The sequence below is a fragment of the Podarcis liolepis genome (genome assembly GCF_965112155.1).
Source record: "Podarcis liolepis genome assembly, chromosome: 8".
NCBI lineage: Eukaryota > Metazoa > Chordata > Lepidosauria > Squamata > Lacertidae > Podarcis > Podarcis liolepis.
In genome coordinates, this window is record NC_139560.1 from 53,038,060 (window position 1) to 53,051,560 (window position 13,501).

General features: G+C 40.6%; 1 protein-coding gene across 3 annotated transcripts in view; it reads right to left on the reverse strand.

Annotated features, from left to right (window-relative positions):
- Positions 1-7,694: 7,694 nt before the first annotated feature.
- Positions 7,695-13,501, reverse strand: part of RTTN (rotatin) — a 92,173-nt gene continuing 86,366 nt past the window's right edge. For all 3 annotated transcript variants that reach the window (XM_083518450.1, XM_083518449.1, XM_083518451.1), the window contains exons 47-49: positions 11,027-11,130; positions 9,389-9,458; positions 7,695-8,220 (exon numbers count right to left, since the gene is read on the reverse strand). In XM_083518450.1, coding sequence (XP_083374576.1) covers positions 8,138-8,220; positions 9,389-9,458; positions 11,027-11,130 — 257 coding nt within the window. In that variant the 3' untranslated portion in view covers positions 7,695-8,137. The remainder of the gene's footprint in view (positions 8,221-9,388; positions 9,459-11,026; positions 11,131-13,501) is intronic.

Here is a 13,501-nt window from a genome sequence, read left to right on the forward strand (position 1 = left end):
CAGTAACGAAAACATTTTTTATGTGAAAAATTAGAAACAAGGGGCTTGGGAGGGCCCAAAAATATCACAACTGGGTCGGAGGAGTCATTTTTCAAAATGTTTAAGAAATAATAAATTGGTGGGGGAATTGTGGGCTACAAAAAAAAAAACCACCTTGGGGGAACATGGGTGGCCCATGGACCACAGGTTAGCCACCCTTTCTGAGAGACACTGCCTATTGATGGGGCATATCCTTGGCCTGCAACTAATTCCATGCCTACCATACCAAGGTCTTACTAAGCAGGATGGCTTGCCACTCTAGCAGAGTAAAAGGTACATTAATTCAATTAGTCCTCATCAATTTTGTTGAATCAATAAAGCCTAAAAATATTGGCCCAAGTGAGCAAGCCGCACTGTCACTTGAGAGACAAAAATCTTTACTCTGTATTCATTAGCTTCAGAAGGAAAATATGTGTTATACCAAATGTGATTCTGAAAAGGAAAGAGGGGTGTTTCAGTGTTTGCTTAACAATTGCACTAAACTTTCCAATTTAGCTTGAATACATACATTTATTCTCTTGGGTTGGCTTAATCTCTGCAGAATTGCAAGTGTATCATGCCCTTGTGTTATAAAATTATAAATATTTAGCAAGTCTATCCTTCGCCCATTGGCCAGTTTAACAGTCGGATTGCATGAGCTACTGTATAGACATGATAAAAGTCTTAATTCTATCGGTGATGTGCCAGTGCTCTTTCAGCAACCCTACTTGACATAGATATACCCCAAGTGACTTATTTTAGCATGGGCAAATAAAATAGAGAATAGCAGGGACATGGTGATTAATAGAGAACGATTCTAACTGTATAGTTAAGAAACATAGTGTGATGCCATTTTTGTGCTCATTCATTCAGCCATGCACAGTATGGGAACATATATGAACTATTTTTGGTGCATTAATAGCAGGTGGTTGTTTGTTTGTTTTTTTAAAAAATTGCTTAGCATTATGTGTTGCATCAGCAGATGTCAAACACATCTCAAAGCTTCATAAAGCCCAACACAGCCAAGGTGGCCTTTTACAGTTGCTCTCTCAGATCTCTTTGGAGATGCTCAGACATTTCCCACCCTTTGAATCTGGTGGGCTTTCCTGGGGAACTACCCTGCATTATTATTTAGTTTTAATATGCTTTAAGAGATAAACTAGCATGGTAGCAGAAGGCAAAGAGGATCACTGCGAACATGGGAGGTGCTTTTCAAATTCTTGTTAAGCCAACTCAATGGTTTTGGTCAAACCATTCATTCATCCTCAGCCTGTTTTCTGCATCTATAAAATGGGGTTGAGAGGAAGAGCAAGATGAAGATTGCAGTTTTCATGCTGAACCATGATGGCTGCAATACTCCAAGGCTAGCGTGCAACATTTCACACAATTTCATTTGGAATTATGTACACAAAATGCTGCTTGTGACATTTGCCTCTGAGATGGCTCTTCTTAAATGGGACAACAGTAGAATGCGTTGGCTACAAGGAACAACAATGGCACTCTTTCCTTTTACATCAGATGAATTATCCAAGGGCTGCAACACACTTGGCCAACATAAATTTAACTTTGCAATGTACCTCCGTGAGAGGTGCACAGTTATTTTGATTTAAGGAGATGAACAAACTCCAGTTCAGAAGCAGGCAGAAGCAGTGCGAAGACTTGGCTGTAACTTACATAGTGTTCAAAACTGTGCAGCATTTCATCCACTTTCCCCATCATTTATGTTTTATCATGCTTAAATCAGATGACTATCCTTGCTTTTAATTTCTCTCTGAAAGATCTGATTAAACCCTGCAATGAGTCCTGATTGGAGGCTGCAGATTTGCTGAAAAGGGAAAAAGCCTATTTCCTGCTGAGATTTATTTCTTAAACGTTCAGTCCCACACAGGAGACCGCAGTAAAACTGCAGTTTGATAAGAGATGTGCCTTAAAACAAAGGGCTGTAGACAAAGCCTTAAAAAGTTAAACAGGAACATCTTCTTGCTAATGTTTTGCTCAGAAAGAAAGCACTTGCAATCCCAGTGTGACAACACTGGATATGTATTGAGAAGTTTAGATAGACACATTGCATCAAAACATGGGAAGTTACCCTATATTGAGTTAAGTCACTGGTCCATCTAGATCAGTATTGTCAACACTGGCCAGCAGCAGCTCTCTTTGGCTTTCAGATGGGGGCATTCCCAACTATACATAGAGATGCTGTGAAATGAACCTGGGGCATTCTGCATGCCACGCCATTGAGCTACAGCCCTTCCCTTGTTTTGCTCCCATTGTCACTCAACAGATCAGTGGTGCGGAGTCTCTGGCCCTCTACAGCTCCCCATGAGGCCCAACAGGCCATTTAGGCCAAACTACTCCAATCTGCCCTACAGCTGTGAAGTGTGAGGCACATTTTCTTGAGAGAAAAGCAATGACAAACCTAGACAGCATCTTAAAAAGTAGAGACATCACCTTGCCAACAAAGGTCCGTATAGCAAAAGCTATGGTTTTCCCAGTAGTGATGTATGGAAGTGAGAGCTGGACCATAAAGAAGGCTGATCGCCGAAGAATAGATGCTTTTGAATTATGGTGCTGGAGGAGACTCTTGAGAGTCCCATGGACTGCAAGAAGATCAAACACATCCATTCTTAAGGAAATTAGCCCTGGGTGCTCACTGGAAGGGCAGATCGTGAAGCCGAGACTCCAATACTTTGGCTACCTCATGAGAAGAGAAGATTCCCTGGAAAAGACCCTGATGTTGGGAAAGATGGAGGGCACAAGGAGAAGGGGGCGACAGAGGACGAGATGGTTGGATAGTGTTCTCGAAGCTACCAGCATGAGTTTGACCAAACTGCGGGAGGCACTGGAAGACAGGAGTGCCTGGCGTGCTCTGGTCCATGGGGTCACGAAGAGTCGGACACAACTAAACAACTAAACAACAACAACTCCAATCTGCCCTACAGCTGTGAAGTGTGAGGCACATAGAACATATATTTGCAAGTGCAAACGGTCAGCTGATGGTTGATTCTTTCAAAGTGATGTGCCATCACGGTGATGTCAGTTGACTGACAGGTCAGCAGCCATCCTGACCTGTCAAAGCTGGCCCGGCATGGCATGGCGCAGATAAGAGTGCGACCCAGATGCAGTTCTCCATCCCTGCTGCAAACAGATAAATGGCAATTTACAAGAACCTCCTGATTGATTTGTTCTACACAAAACAACATTTTTCCTTTTGCCTTCAGAGATGGATGTTCTATCCTTACCCATTCTTCAAAAACTCATCATAGACTTTATGAGCCCTTATGGCAGTTAAGAGACTTGTGTTACAAGACCAAAAGGACAAATAGCCACCATCTACTACTCAGTGCTCAGATCTCACCATCCTTTTCTATCTTCAGACACATGACTTGTACATATCAATATCACTGGACATTTGGATATATGTTTAAATTTGAACTGATGGAATATTCTTCTTGATAATGTCAGCTGGCAATGTTTCAACATTTCTTTCTTTTTTGTTATACTGTAACTACAAAACTACAAAAAAACTAAGGGACGTGGGTGGCACTGTGGATAAAACCTCAGCGCCTAGGACTTGCCGATCGCATGGTCGGCGGTTCGAATCCCCGCGGCGGGGTGCGCTCCTGTCATTCAGTCCCAGAGCCTGCCAACCTAGCAGTTCAAAAGCACCCCCGGGTGCAAGTAGATAAATAGGGACCGCTTACCAGCGGGAGGGTAAACGGTGTTCCGTGTGCTGCGCTGGCTCGCCAGATGCAGCTTGTCACGCTGGCCACGTGACCCGGAAGTGTCTGCGGACAGCGCTGGCTCCCGGCCTATAGAGTGAGATGAGCGCACAACCCTAGAGTCTGGCAAGACTGGCCAGTTTACCTTTACCTACAAAATTTAAAAACATTTTTTTAAAAATCATCCTCAGAGCTCTAAATGTCTTGAGATCTAACAATTGGATTGCAGAGGGAATACTTTATTATTATTATTATTATTATTATTATTATTATTATGCATTTAATGTATTTCTAACCCAAGATGAATCTTTAGTGAAATTCAGTTTTGCCTAATGCAATTCATTTTTATATTATTTTCACTAAAATTGCATTTTTATGCATACTTTCCCCTCATATATGCATTTTTTTACACATTTGTTTTGTCGGAGAATTGCACTGAAAACTTCAGAGAAAAGTGTGAATTTTGAAAGATAGCTGTGTTTCTTTTGTGTATTGTTTTGGAAAGGGCAGATTAGATGGGGTCGCACTTTTAATTGGGAGAACCAAATTTCTCTCCCATCAGTAATAATTACAAGTGATATTTAATTCGCTATTTGATAACTGTGTGTCATCCAGCTTCATGAAACTAGCTGCCCTCTTTATTTACTGTATTTCTCTTCTATTCTGGATGGAACATTTGCTGTTTGCCCTATTACTGTTGCAAGGGATGGATTATCGTCAGATCTGTGGTTTTCACAGAGCAACCCACACATATTTCCTCTGTACATGGAAATTTCCTCCACAAGATGCAGAATATAGCTCGTTTTCACAAAAGAACATCAGAACTTGCCATTTGCCTTCTTAGATTAGGAACCCTGACAAAAAGACAACAGTAACACTATATTGTTTGTTTGTTTGTTTGTTTGTTTCTCTCTCCTTACCTCTCTCTACTTTCAGTAAAAAAATATTAAAAGCTACAGTTTAAAATGAGAGCTAATAAATTTTTGACCAGGCACCAAAGAGGATAGAAATGGGAAATTAATGCTCCGAAACCAACTTCCATGTCAGGTAAAGATGCTGAATATCTCACCTACTAACTTACAAACATAGGTTCATGTAACCACACTTCAGGAGAGGGGCCATGTGTGCAGACAAGAGTCCAAAAGATGCAGCTTTCAGAATATGCTACACAGGCAACAATTTTATATCTCATTTATCCATAAACCCAGTGCTAAATGCACAGGGAGCCCCAATGAGCCTCCCCGCTTCATATAGCCAGTCTCCAACTGATGAAAAACAACAGAAATGGCATTCCAGGGGGAGCAAATCTGGTTTGGTCATTCCCATGCTGTTGCCATCACTACCTTCACAGACATGTTTAGTCAGCTCAGCTTCAGAATGCCTAGAAAGGGCTACAACTTTCCCCCAAAACGCCTCCTACTGAAGTACCCTGCGAAATCTCTTTCTTCCCCCATGGCACTGCTATTAGGACCTTGCTGTGCTCACTACTGAGATTACCAGAGCCTCCAGTGACAAAGATGGATGGAGGAGTAAGTATGTACCTGTTTCTTCAGAGGGGATGCAAACCCTTGGAGAATCAATGACAACTCCCAGACCTAGGAACCACTCGCCTTCTTATTAGGATTCAGTCTCAGTATGTTGGTCCTCATCCATTGCATCTAGGCATCAGTTCAAAACAGTCTCAGCCTTTCCAGATTCAGATGGCAGTATTCTCTGAACCCGGCCCTGTACGTAGGCCATGCTTGCTAGGGCTGTCAGAAGTTGTAGATCAGAAACACCCAGAGGGTCAAAGGTTCCTCACACCTGATATATGGAATACTTGGAAAGGGCATAACCAGAATATTTTAGCAAATTAGAATTGATTTTGGAGTAAGCTTTATTTCAGTTCCTAAAACTCGTTAAAAATCTCAAAAGTGCTTTCAATTCCTGTACCAATCCAAAATTAGTTGGGGGAGGTCACCCATCTCTCATTTATTTAGAGCCATAGGATAAGAATCTAAAATATAAATCTAAACAACTCCTAAACACACAGATGACACAGACATTTCCCTCCATTTTTAAACCTGCTGTCTTTTGAGAAGTATCACTCTTACAATGATTTTCTCAAGTTTCTTCCATAGTACTTCACATTTCCTCAAGTACACTTTTCTAGAAGTACTTTTAACAACCCGATGTGACAAAAATCTAGATCTAGGTGCAACACATTTTTCAGCTGCCTCAAAAGACATTTAACAATATCCCTCCAAGGCCTTTCTTCTCATTTAACACTCTATTTTATTAGTTTCCACTTACCTCACCGTATGAGAAGGATGGTGAAAGAAGTGAAAGCTGGAGTGGGAGGAGGGGATAAAGAGCTAACATTTATGGTTCCTAGTTATTTGGCATGCAACCTAAAAAATAATACAAACAAAGCCATGAAAGTAGAATATGGATTTGCAGTTGATGTTTGTTTTGTCAGAACATAGGGATGGCGAACATCTGAGACAGAACTGCCTGCTGGAGAATCAAAGGAAAGCTAACTAACTATTATGTGGCATTGTTGCTATGGACACCAGTGATTCAAAACCTACTCTGGACAGATCCAAGACAGGCACACAATACTTAATACTCCTGAAAGGATTCTTAGTCATCGACACTTTGTTCTCTAAAGCCATTTGGAACATAACATAATAAAGGGAAGCTGCACTTCAATTTTTTTAGAATAATATGGAGAGTTAAAATATAATTTATGTTAAAAATGAGACCCTCATAAACCTCATTAAAACCTAAATGAGAGCATGAAGGAAGATGAGTTTTATGCTCCCTTGGTACCTTGATCTCCATTTTGCCAAAAGGTGAGCTAGTACTGTTTAAAAAGGAAATATTGTATTAAAAACATACACTAGTCAGTCCTATATGAATGCTGCCCATGTACTTATTCTGCCTGTCCTGTTCTTTTTCATTTATTCATCATGAGGTGCATATCAGAGCACACACAACTCTGGCTTGTCGTCTCATTGCATGTTCTATCACCTCAAAATGCTACTTTTTGCTGTGGAGAATCAGGATGCTCCACTAAAAGGTTCCAACACTGTTTGGTATACACGTGGGGGAGGGCCTGGCATGTGAGAAACCCCACAAGCAGGATTCAAGCATATTCTCCCCTTCTGTGGTTTCCAGATAATGGTATTCAGAAGCATCACTGTCTCCAACTGTGGCGGCAAAGCACGGCCATCACAGCCCTCTCCTCCATGAATTTATATAGTTTAACTATCCATAGCTTCACTGAATGTCCACAAGTTCTAGCACTATAAGAAAAAAAAAACTTTTTCTATCCACTTTCTCCATGCCACTTCTATCCACTTCTATCATGCTCTATCATGTAGAGACATCACCTTGCCAACAAAGGTCCGTATAGTTAAAGCTATGTTTTTCCCAGTAGTGATGTATGGAAGTGAAAGCTGGACCATAAAGAAGGCTGATCGCGGAAGAATTGATGCTTTTGAATTATGGTGTTGGAGGAGACTCTTGAGAGTCCCATGGACTGCAAGAAGATCAAAGCTATCGGTTCTTAAGGAAATCAGCCCTGAGTGCTCACTGGAAGGACAGATCCTGAAGCTGAGGCTCCAATACTTTGGCCACCTCATGAGAAGAGAAGACTCCCTGGAAAAGACCCTGATGTTGGGAAAGATGGAGGGCACAAGGAGAAGGGGACTCTCCCCCGGTAGCCCTTTTCTGAAATGAATTTAAATGGATCTATGGTAGAATAAGACATGATGTTAGCATTTTGCAGCCCAAGCTTTTCTGAAAGCCTTTGGCTAGCACTGATCTCAGTGGCTTTTCAGCATCTGCTTCATGAGGAAGAGGTAACACAGCCTGAGTACATTTCCTTCCGTATCTAGGCTGAATCACTGTACAGTAGCAGCCAAGAGGCAGTCCTCCTTTTCTCACTGCAAGTGATAGTGCCAATCAACATTTTGGTGACATCTTTATTTATACAAGTTCAGACATTGTGGAAAAAATGTTTTACATCATTTATATTATAAGTGCTATGCCTCCTTATATATAATTAATACGCTTCAGCTGAAGAGCAGCGTGTCTTCTAAAAGCAAACATGTGTAAAGACACTGCAAAAAGTGTATGTAAAATGTATCAAAAATAAAAATATAATGTACATTGTTAAAAATCCATGCTTTATATTCCATTCTTTCCTTTGCCTCTTATAGCATCAAGGCACTGGAACAGAGTTGCCACAGACAAACACATTTTGTGGAGTTTCTGTGGCGCAGGATCCTCAGTACAAAGAATTAACATAATTCTTTAGTGGTAGATTTCTTCCACTCAGTGGATTTAAGATTCCATTTGGGTTCTGGTGTCCTTCAAAAGGGGAGGGAACCAGCTCTGCAACACTACTACTGTTAGCTACTGAGAAGCAGCACAAGGGCTTCCAGGCATTTGAAGTGATAGGCATCTTGCTGGTTTTCTTGTTGTTGCTGAAGAGCTAAGAGAGAGAGAGAGAGAGAGAGAGAGAGAGAGAGAGGAGAGAACGGCACACATCACATCAGGCGTTTGCAATTTATCTATCTGATAATTAAAAGTAACATTAAAAAGGCAGGTCCTTCTAAACTTTTGTATTTTTTTAAAGCAACAATCAGGGCAGAAGTTCTAATAAGCCTTTGGTTTCTGAAAGCATACTACCATAATTGGTTTATAGCAGCACATGCCAGACCACTGATTTATCTGGCTCATTGAGGTAGGTCTACACTGATCAGAGAGGCTGGGGGTTCCCACCCCTGGCCTACACAAACTAGCAGCAACTCTCCAGGGTTCTAGAAAGTGAGTGTTTACCAACCTTGCCTGATGCCAGAGACCGAACCTGGCGCCTTTCCCATGCAAAGCATATGTTCTAGTACCAAGCTAAACTCTTCCCCAAATCGCCCAACGATAATTTTATATAACTAATGCTGGAAATCACATTTGAGAACATACTGGCCCCCTTGATCAAACTACTGTAAGTAGAGCTCTCAAAAGCAGGCTCTCTGAAAATGTTTATGGAAGGAACTTTGGACTAGTGGAGACTCCCACTGGAGTACAAGGAGACTCAAGCACTACCACTCATGCTTCTCCCCTGGGCAACCCAACCCTACAAAGCAAGCTTCCATGTCCACTAAAGGAAGCTTAGTAAGGGTCTAACCCAGTCTGAGTCTTTCTCAGAATTAAACTTAATATGCTCATGACATGCAAGATTCTATTCAAAAGGCTAATTTTGACTGTGCCTTTTCTCTAAGATTTTAGGCAATATGCAATGGCGAAAAGCTATGGCAAGTACACAGATATATCCAATATTCAGTACTAACACACTAATCTAAGCTAGTTCACGTAAAAAGGTTTTTCTTTTTTCTTTTAAGGCACATTATGAATGTCAAAAGTACAGTCCAAAGAACACAAAGCTTCAGGAAGTTTGTTGACATTGCTGCAAACCTGTGCGCACTTCCTTTCGGAGCAAGCTCCGCTGAACTCAGTGGGATTCATTTACAATAGTACTGCATACTATGTGTTTGTTTCTGTGGTCCACACTGAATATTGATGAGCTGTTTGCAAAACAATCCCCACATCAGCTGCTACTCCTTTTGAGATGGAAAACCAAATTTTCTCCATTAAAAACGTACTTTTCTTGACTGAAAGGAAGGCGTCGTCTATTCTTCTTTTTATTGATGGGTTCTTCAAAGTCACTTTTGCCTGTAGCACAAAGAAAGAATAATCCAGTGACTGTATTAACTCCCCCGTGCCGATGCTCTTAAGATCATTCCTTCTCCTTGGCAGTCATTTATTGGCAGCAGGCCACAAAGCTATGACATTCAGAAACTTAAGAATGCAACATGTGAGCACACCATTGTGCATAGCGCTGTGGGGCAGAGGAGGGGGGAAGAGACCAGAGTTCAATGAAATACAGCCAATAAAAGGAGCCACAATCTCCCTGAACATGGCTGTTTGCAAAGCTCAGCATAACAGAAAGTTCCTCTTTGAATATTAAGATGCTGTGTGACACACTTGCCAACTTCTTGCTGGATGCAGTGGTGCTGGAATGAGCATAGGGCTGTCTGTTACATGACAATAAGGAGCGTATTTTAAAGCCATGCATCACATAACCTACAATAAGATGCATTATGTTGCCATTTATCAGTGATAATTTGATGCATTATGTACCTCGCAGCTTGCATTCAGAGGCTGAGAGCGGAGGAAGAATATGTGCTTTCAGAAACAGACACCATTTCCTTTTTAATAGCATTTGGAGTTCCACTAAGTGTAATTGGGTGCAGAACAGAAATGTTTTTTCATACTCTGGCATAAACAGGAAAACGGAACCCAGAACAGGGTTCTGAAAACAGGTAATTACAGTACTTAGTTCTCAAGGATTCTGTAAGCTTCAGGGGTGCTTAACAGGTGAGGGTGTATCAGAACCACAGAGCTGAAGAAATTATTAAAATGCTCTACACTTCTGCATCGATCAAACTTCTTGAAGCTTTAAAGAGTTTGAAATGGTGATCTTAACCTCATTAGCTGCCATGCAGTGGATGCTTTCTTAGAGATCACTGACCTGGACTTCCTTAAACTTGGGCCAATGGCTTAAGATGCATGATGCTAAGGAATACTCACAAACACTCCAACTTCTCAGGAAGAAGTTGTCAGAAACAAAATGGCCCTAGGACCAGTTTCTGTGAGAAGGCAGTTTTCAGTATGGCTGGGATTAAAGCATCCCACACGCTAGTTCTACTATACTGGCAGGGCAAGGATGGATGGGCAAGGTAAACACTGGGAAGCTAACTGGTAGGCAGAAGGTAAGCACCCTTGGGGAAAGATTGTAAGTATGGCGATAGAATAAAAAGAGAAAGTGGGATACAGGCTGAATGGAAAGAATCCCAATGTAAGACTTGCTATTTCACGAGAATAAGGAATTTAACAATTGTCAAGATTAGATCCTGTGCTTTTATGCAAAACACAGAAATGAAGAACTTCTCCAACTGTGGCCTCTCTCATTATAGTAGCATGTTGATTGGCAACCCAAAGGGGTCATTGACTCGGGGGTGCTAAATATGTATTAAATGACTGAAGACCTGCCAATTTTGCTGCAAGCTTTCATTTTTAAAAATGATGTACAGTCTTATTGACCAAGCTAATGAAAAGGTAAGATATATAATGTAAAACATAAGAAAAAGCTACAAAGCTTCGGTGAATTCATGTCAAAAGAGAGATACCCAGTCTTTTTTTATAAAAAACAAAAACAAAACAGAACCCAAACCACTAACCTTCTGATAATTGTGAAGCAAAGCCCAAAGTGCAGATGCTCCTATTCTTCGAGCTACAGGGTTATCACTTTCTAGACAGTCAGATAGCAGTGCAATGGCTTTATCTACAAGGAAGACAAAAGACCACACATGCACCTAACAAAAGGACATTATATCATCGTTTCAGCTTCTCCAGTTCGCTCCCGTGGATAATTTGCCTCTTTTTTCTCTGGTAAATATTACAACTGTACGTACAGTAGGTTTATATCATCAGAATAATATATTTTCAACTAATCACTCCTGACTTCTGCCATTAGAAAGTGTTCTTTGTAAAAATAAATCTGAATTAAATTTCATGTAAAGCCAAGAAACTGCAGGTATCTTAATTATAAAGCAGGCATTCTAATTAGCTAGTGATAGGGAAAATCTACGCTAAGCACCTTTTATCTAAACTTCTTACCTGGATGAAAAATCTAAATTTACCAGGGAAAGAACAAATAGGTTTCTCCAAAGGTTGCTCTACATTAGACCACTGCCTTATACTTATGCATTTGGCTGAAAAATATAGATCCCAAAGGCAATCTAAGATATATGCTGCTTTTGTAGACTTTCGTGGTGCATTCGACTCAATTGACCGCCCAAAGCTGTGGAGGAAACTCGCAGAATTAAAAATTGATCAGCGCTTATTGATTCTAATACAAAATCTATACTCTTCCAATACCTGTCAAGTCAAACTTAACACCAAAGGTCACCTTTCATCAGACATCCCAAACTCGAAAGGGGTAAAACAAGGGTGTATTCTCGCTCCCTTTCTATTTAATTTATTTTTATCAGACTTGCCAGATCACCTCCAAAAAATAGAATCACATGCCCCTAAACTTAATCAGAAACCAGTTCCTCTCTTATTATACGCAGACGATGCTGTCCTACTATCATTAACGAGCTTGGGTCTGAAACGTCTTATATCTTCTCTGATCCTTTACTGCGAATGTAACAAACTCTCTATAAATTATGAGAAGACAAAAATTTTGGTCTTCTCGAATGGTTGGAAATTAGAGAAATGGAAAATAAGAGGGCAAGAAATCCAACAAGTGAAAATCTATAGGTATCTGGGAATCTTATTCCAGAGCAATTTAGGGTGGGCAAATCATCGCACAAATGCCATAAAACAGGCAAAGTGTACCTCATCAGCAGTTGCCCGTTTTTATTATCAGAAAGGTAATCAATTTATTCCTGCGGCCAATCAGATATTTCAAACAAAAGTGCAATCCCAGATATTCTATGGAATCCCGCTATGGGTCCAAGCATATAACAGTGATTTAAAAAAGATTCACTCCAGCTTTCTGAGACGTATTCTTGGACTCCCAGCTGTGATCAAATATGAAACAATGTGTGCAGAAATAGGCATACACACAATGGAATATTGGGCATGGTCCACCTCAATAAAGTACTGGTTACGCTGCCATTTTCGCTGCCCTCCATCAAGTCTGCTCGCTGATTTGCTCAAAGACTCCTATAAATCAAGATGGTATCAGTACCTCGAAAAAAAGATTGAATCTTTAGGCATCGAGCTGGAGCCCCTGTACAATTCTAATGAGCAATACATTTTCCATAATATCCAAACTAGACTAAAGGATGTCGAGAGACAAAATATTATGGCAGCTGTAAACAAAATTTGCTCCCCCATATTCTATGATTTAAATATCTTAGATAGCAGAGCCAATTACGTCACTAAATTAATAATCCCAGCCCAACGTAGGGCTTTTATGCTGGCCCGTTTGAATGTTTTTCCCTCAGCATTTGTCAGGGGAAGATATCAAAACATTCCTAGAAACAAGAGATTCTGCAGATGTTCTATGAATGTCCCGGACACTGTAGAGCATATTCTCTTCCATTGCCCATTGTACAGTATCCCACGTCAACGCGTGCTGTCCCCTCTTTTGGGTGGTCTGGAACCCCAGCAAGGTGAATGTGTGGGATTCTGCCTATCCGACGTCGACCAAAGGGTAACGGCGGGGGTAGCCGAGTTTTTGGTAGCAGTCCTCCAAGGAGCAGGTTAACAACGAAAACCACTGATTTTATATGTATATATATATATATATATATATGTATGTAGCCAACTGCTGCCTTTTATATATATTTCAAAGCTTTTATATGTTATTTCCTCTTTTATGGTTTTATTTGCACAATGCCTAATAAAGGTTTGATAAGTAAGATAAGTAAGTAATTAGCTAGGATACCCAAAAATTGTGGGAAAGAGATGGGTACATCACTGCTTTTATTACAATCAAGCAGCATATAAATTCTGTTAAATAAAAAATAAATAAATAGTATATGCTTTAGTAAAAGCCAAGCGGGTAGGAATTAAGACACTGACAATCTTAACCCACCTGCACTGGCAAAAACCCATTATTCTGCTGCTTCTTACACATGCTTTTCTGTCTTCAAAACGTACCTGCACACTTGGCATTTCATTATCACCATGTTCAGAATATT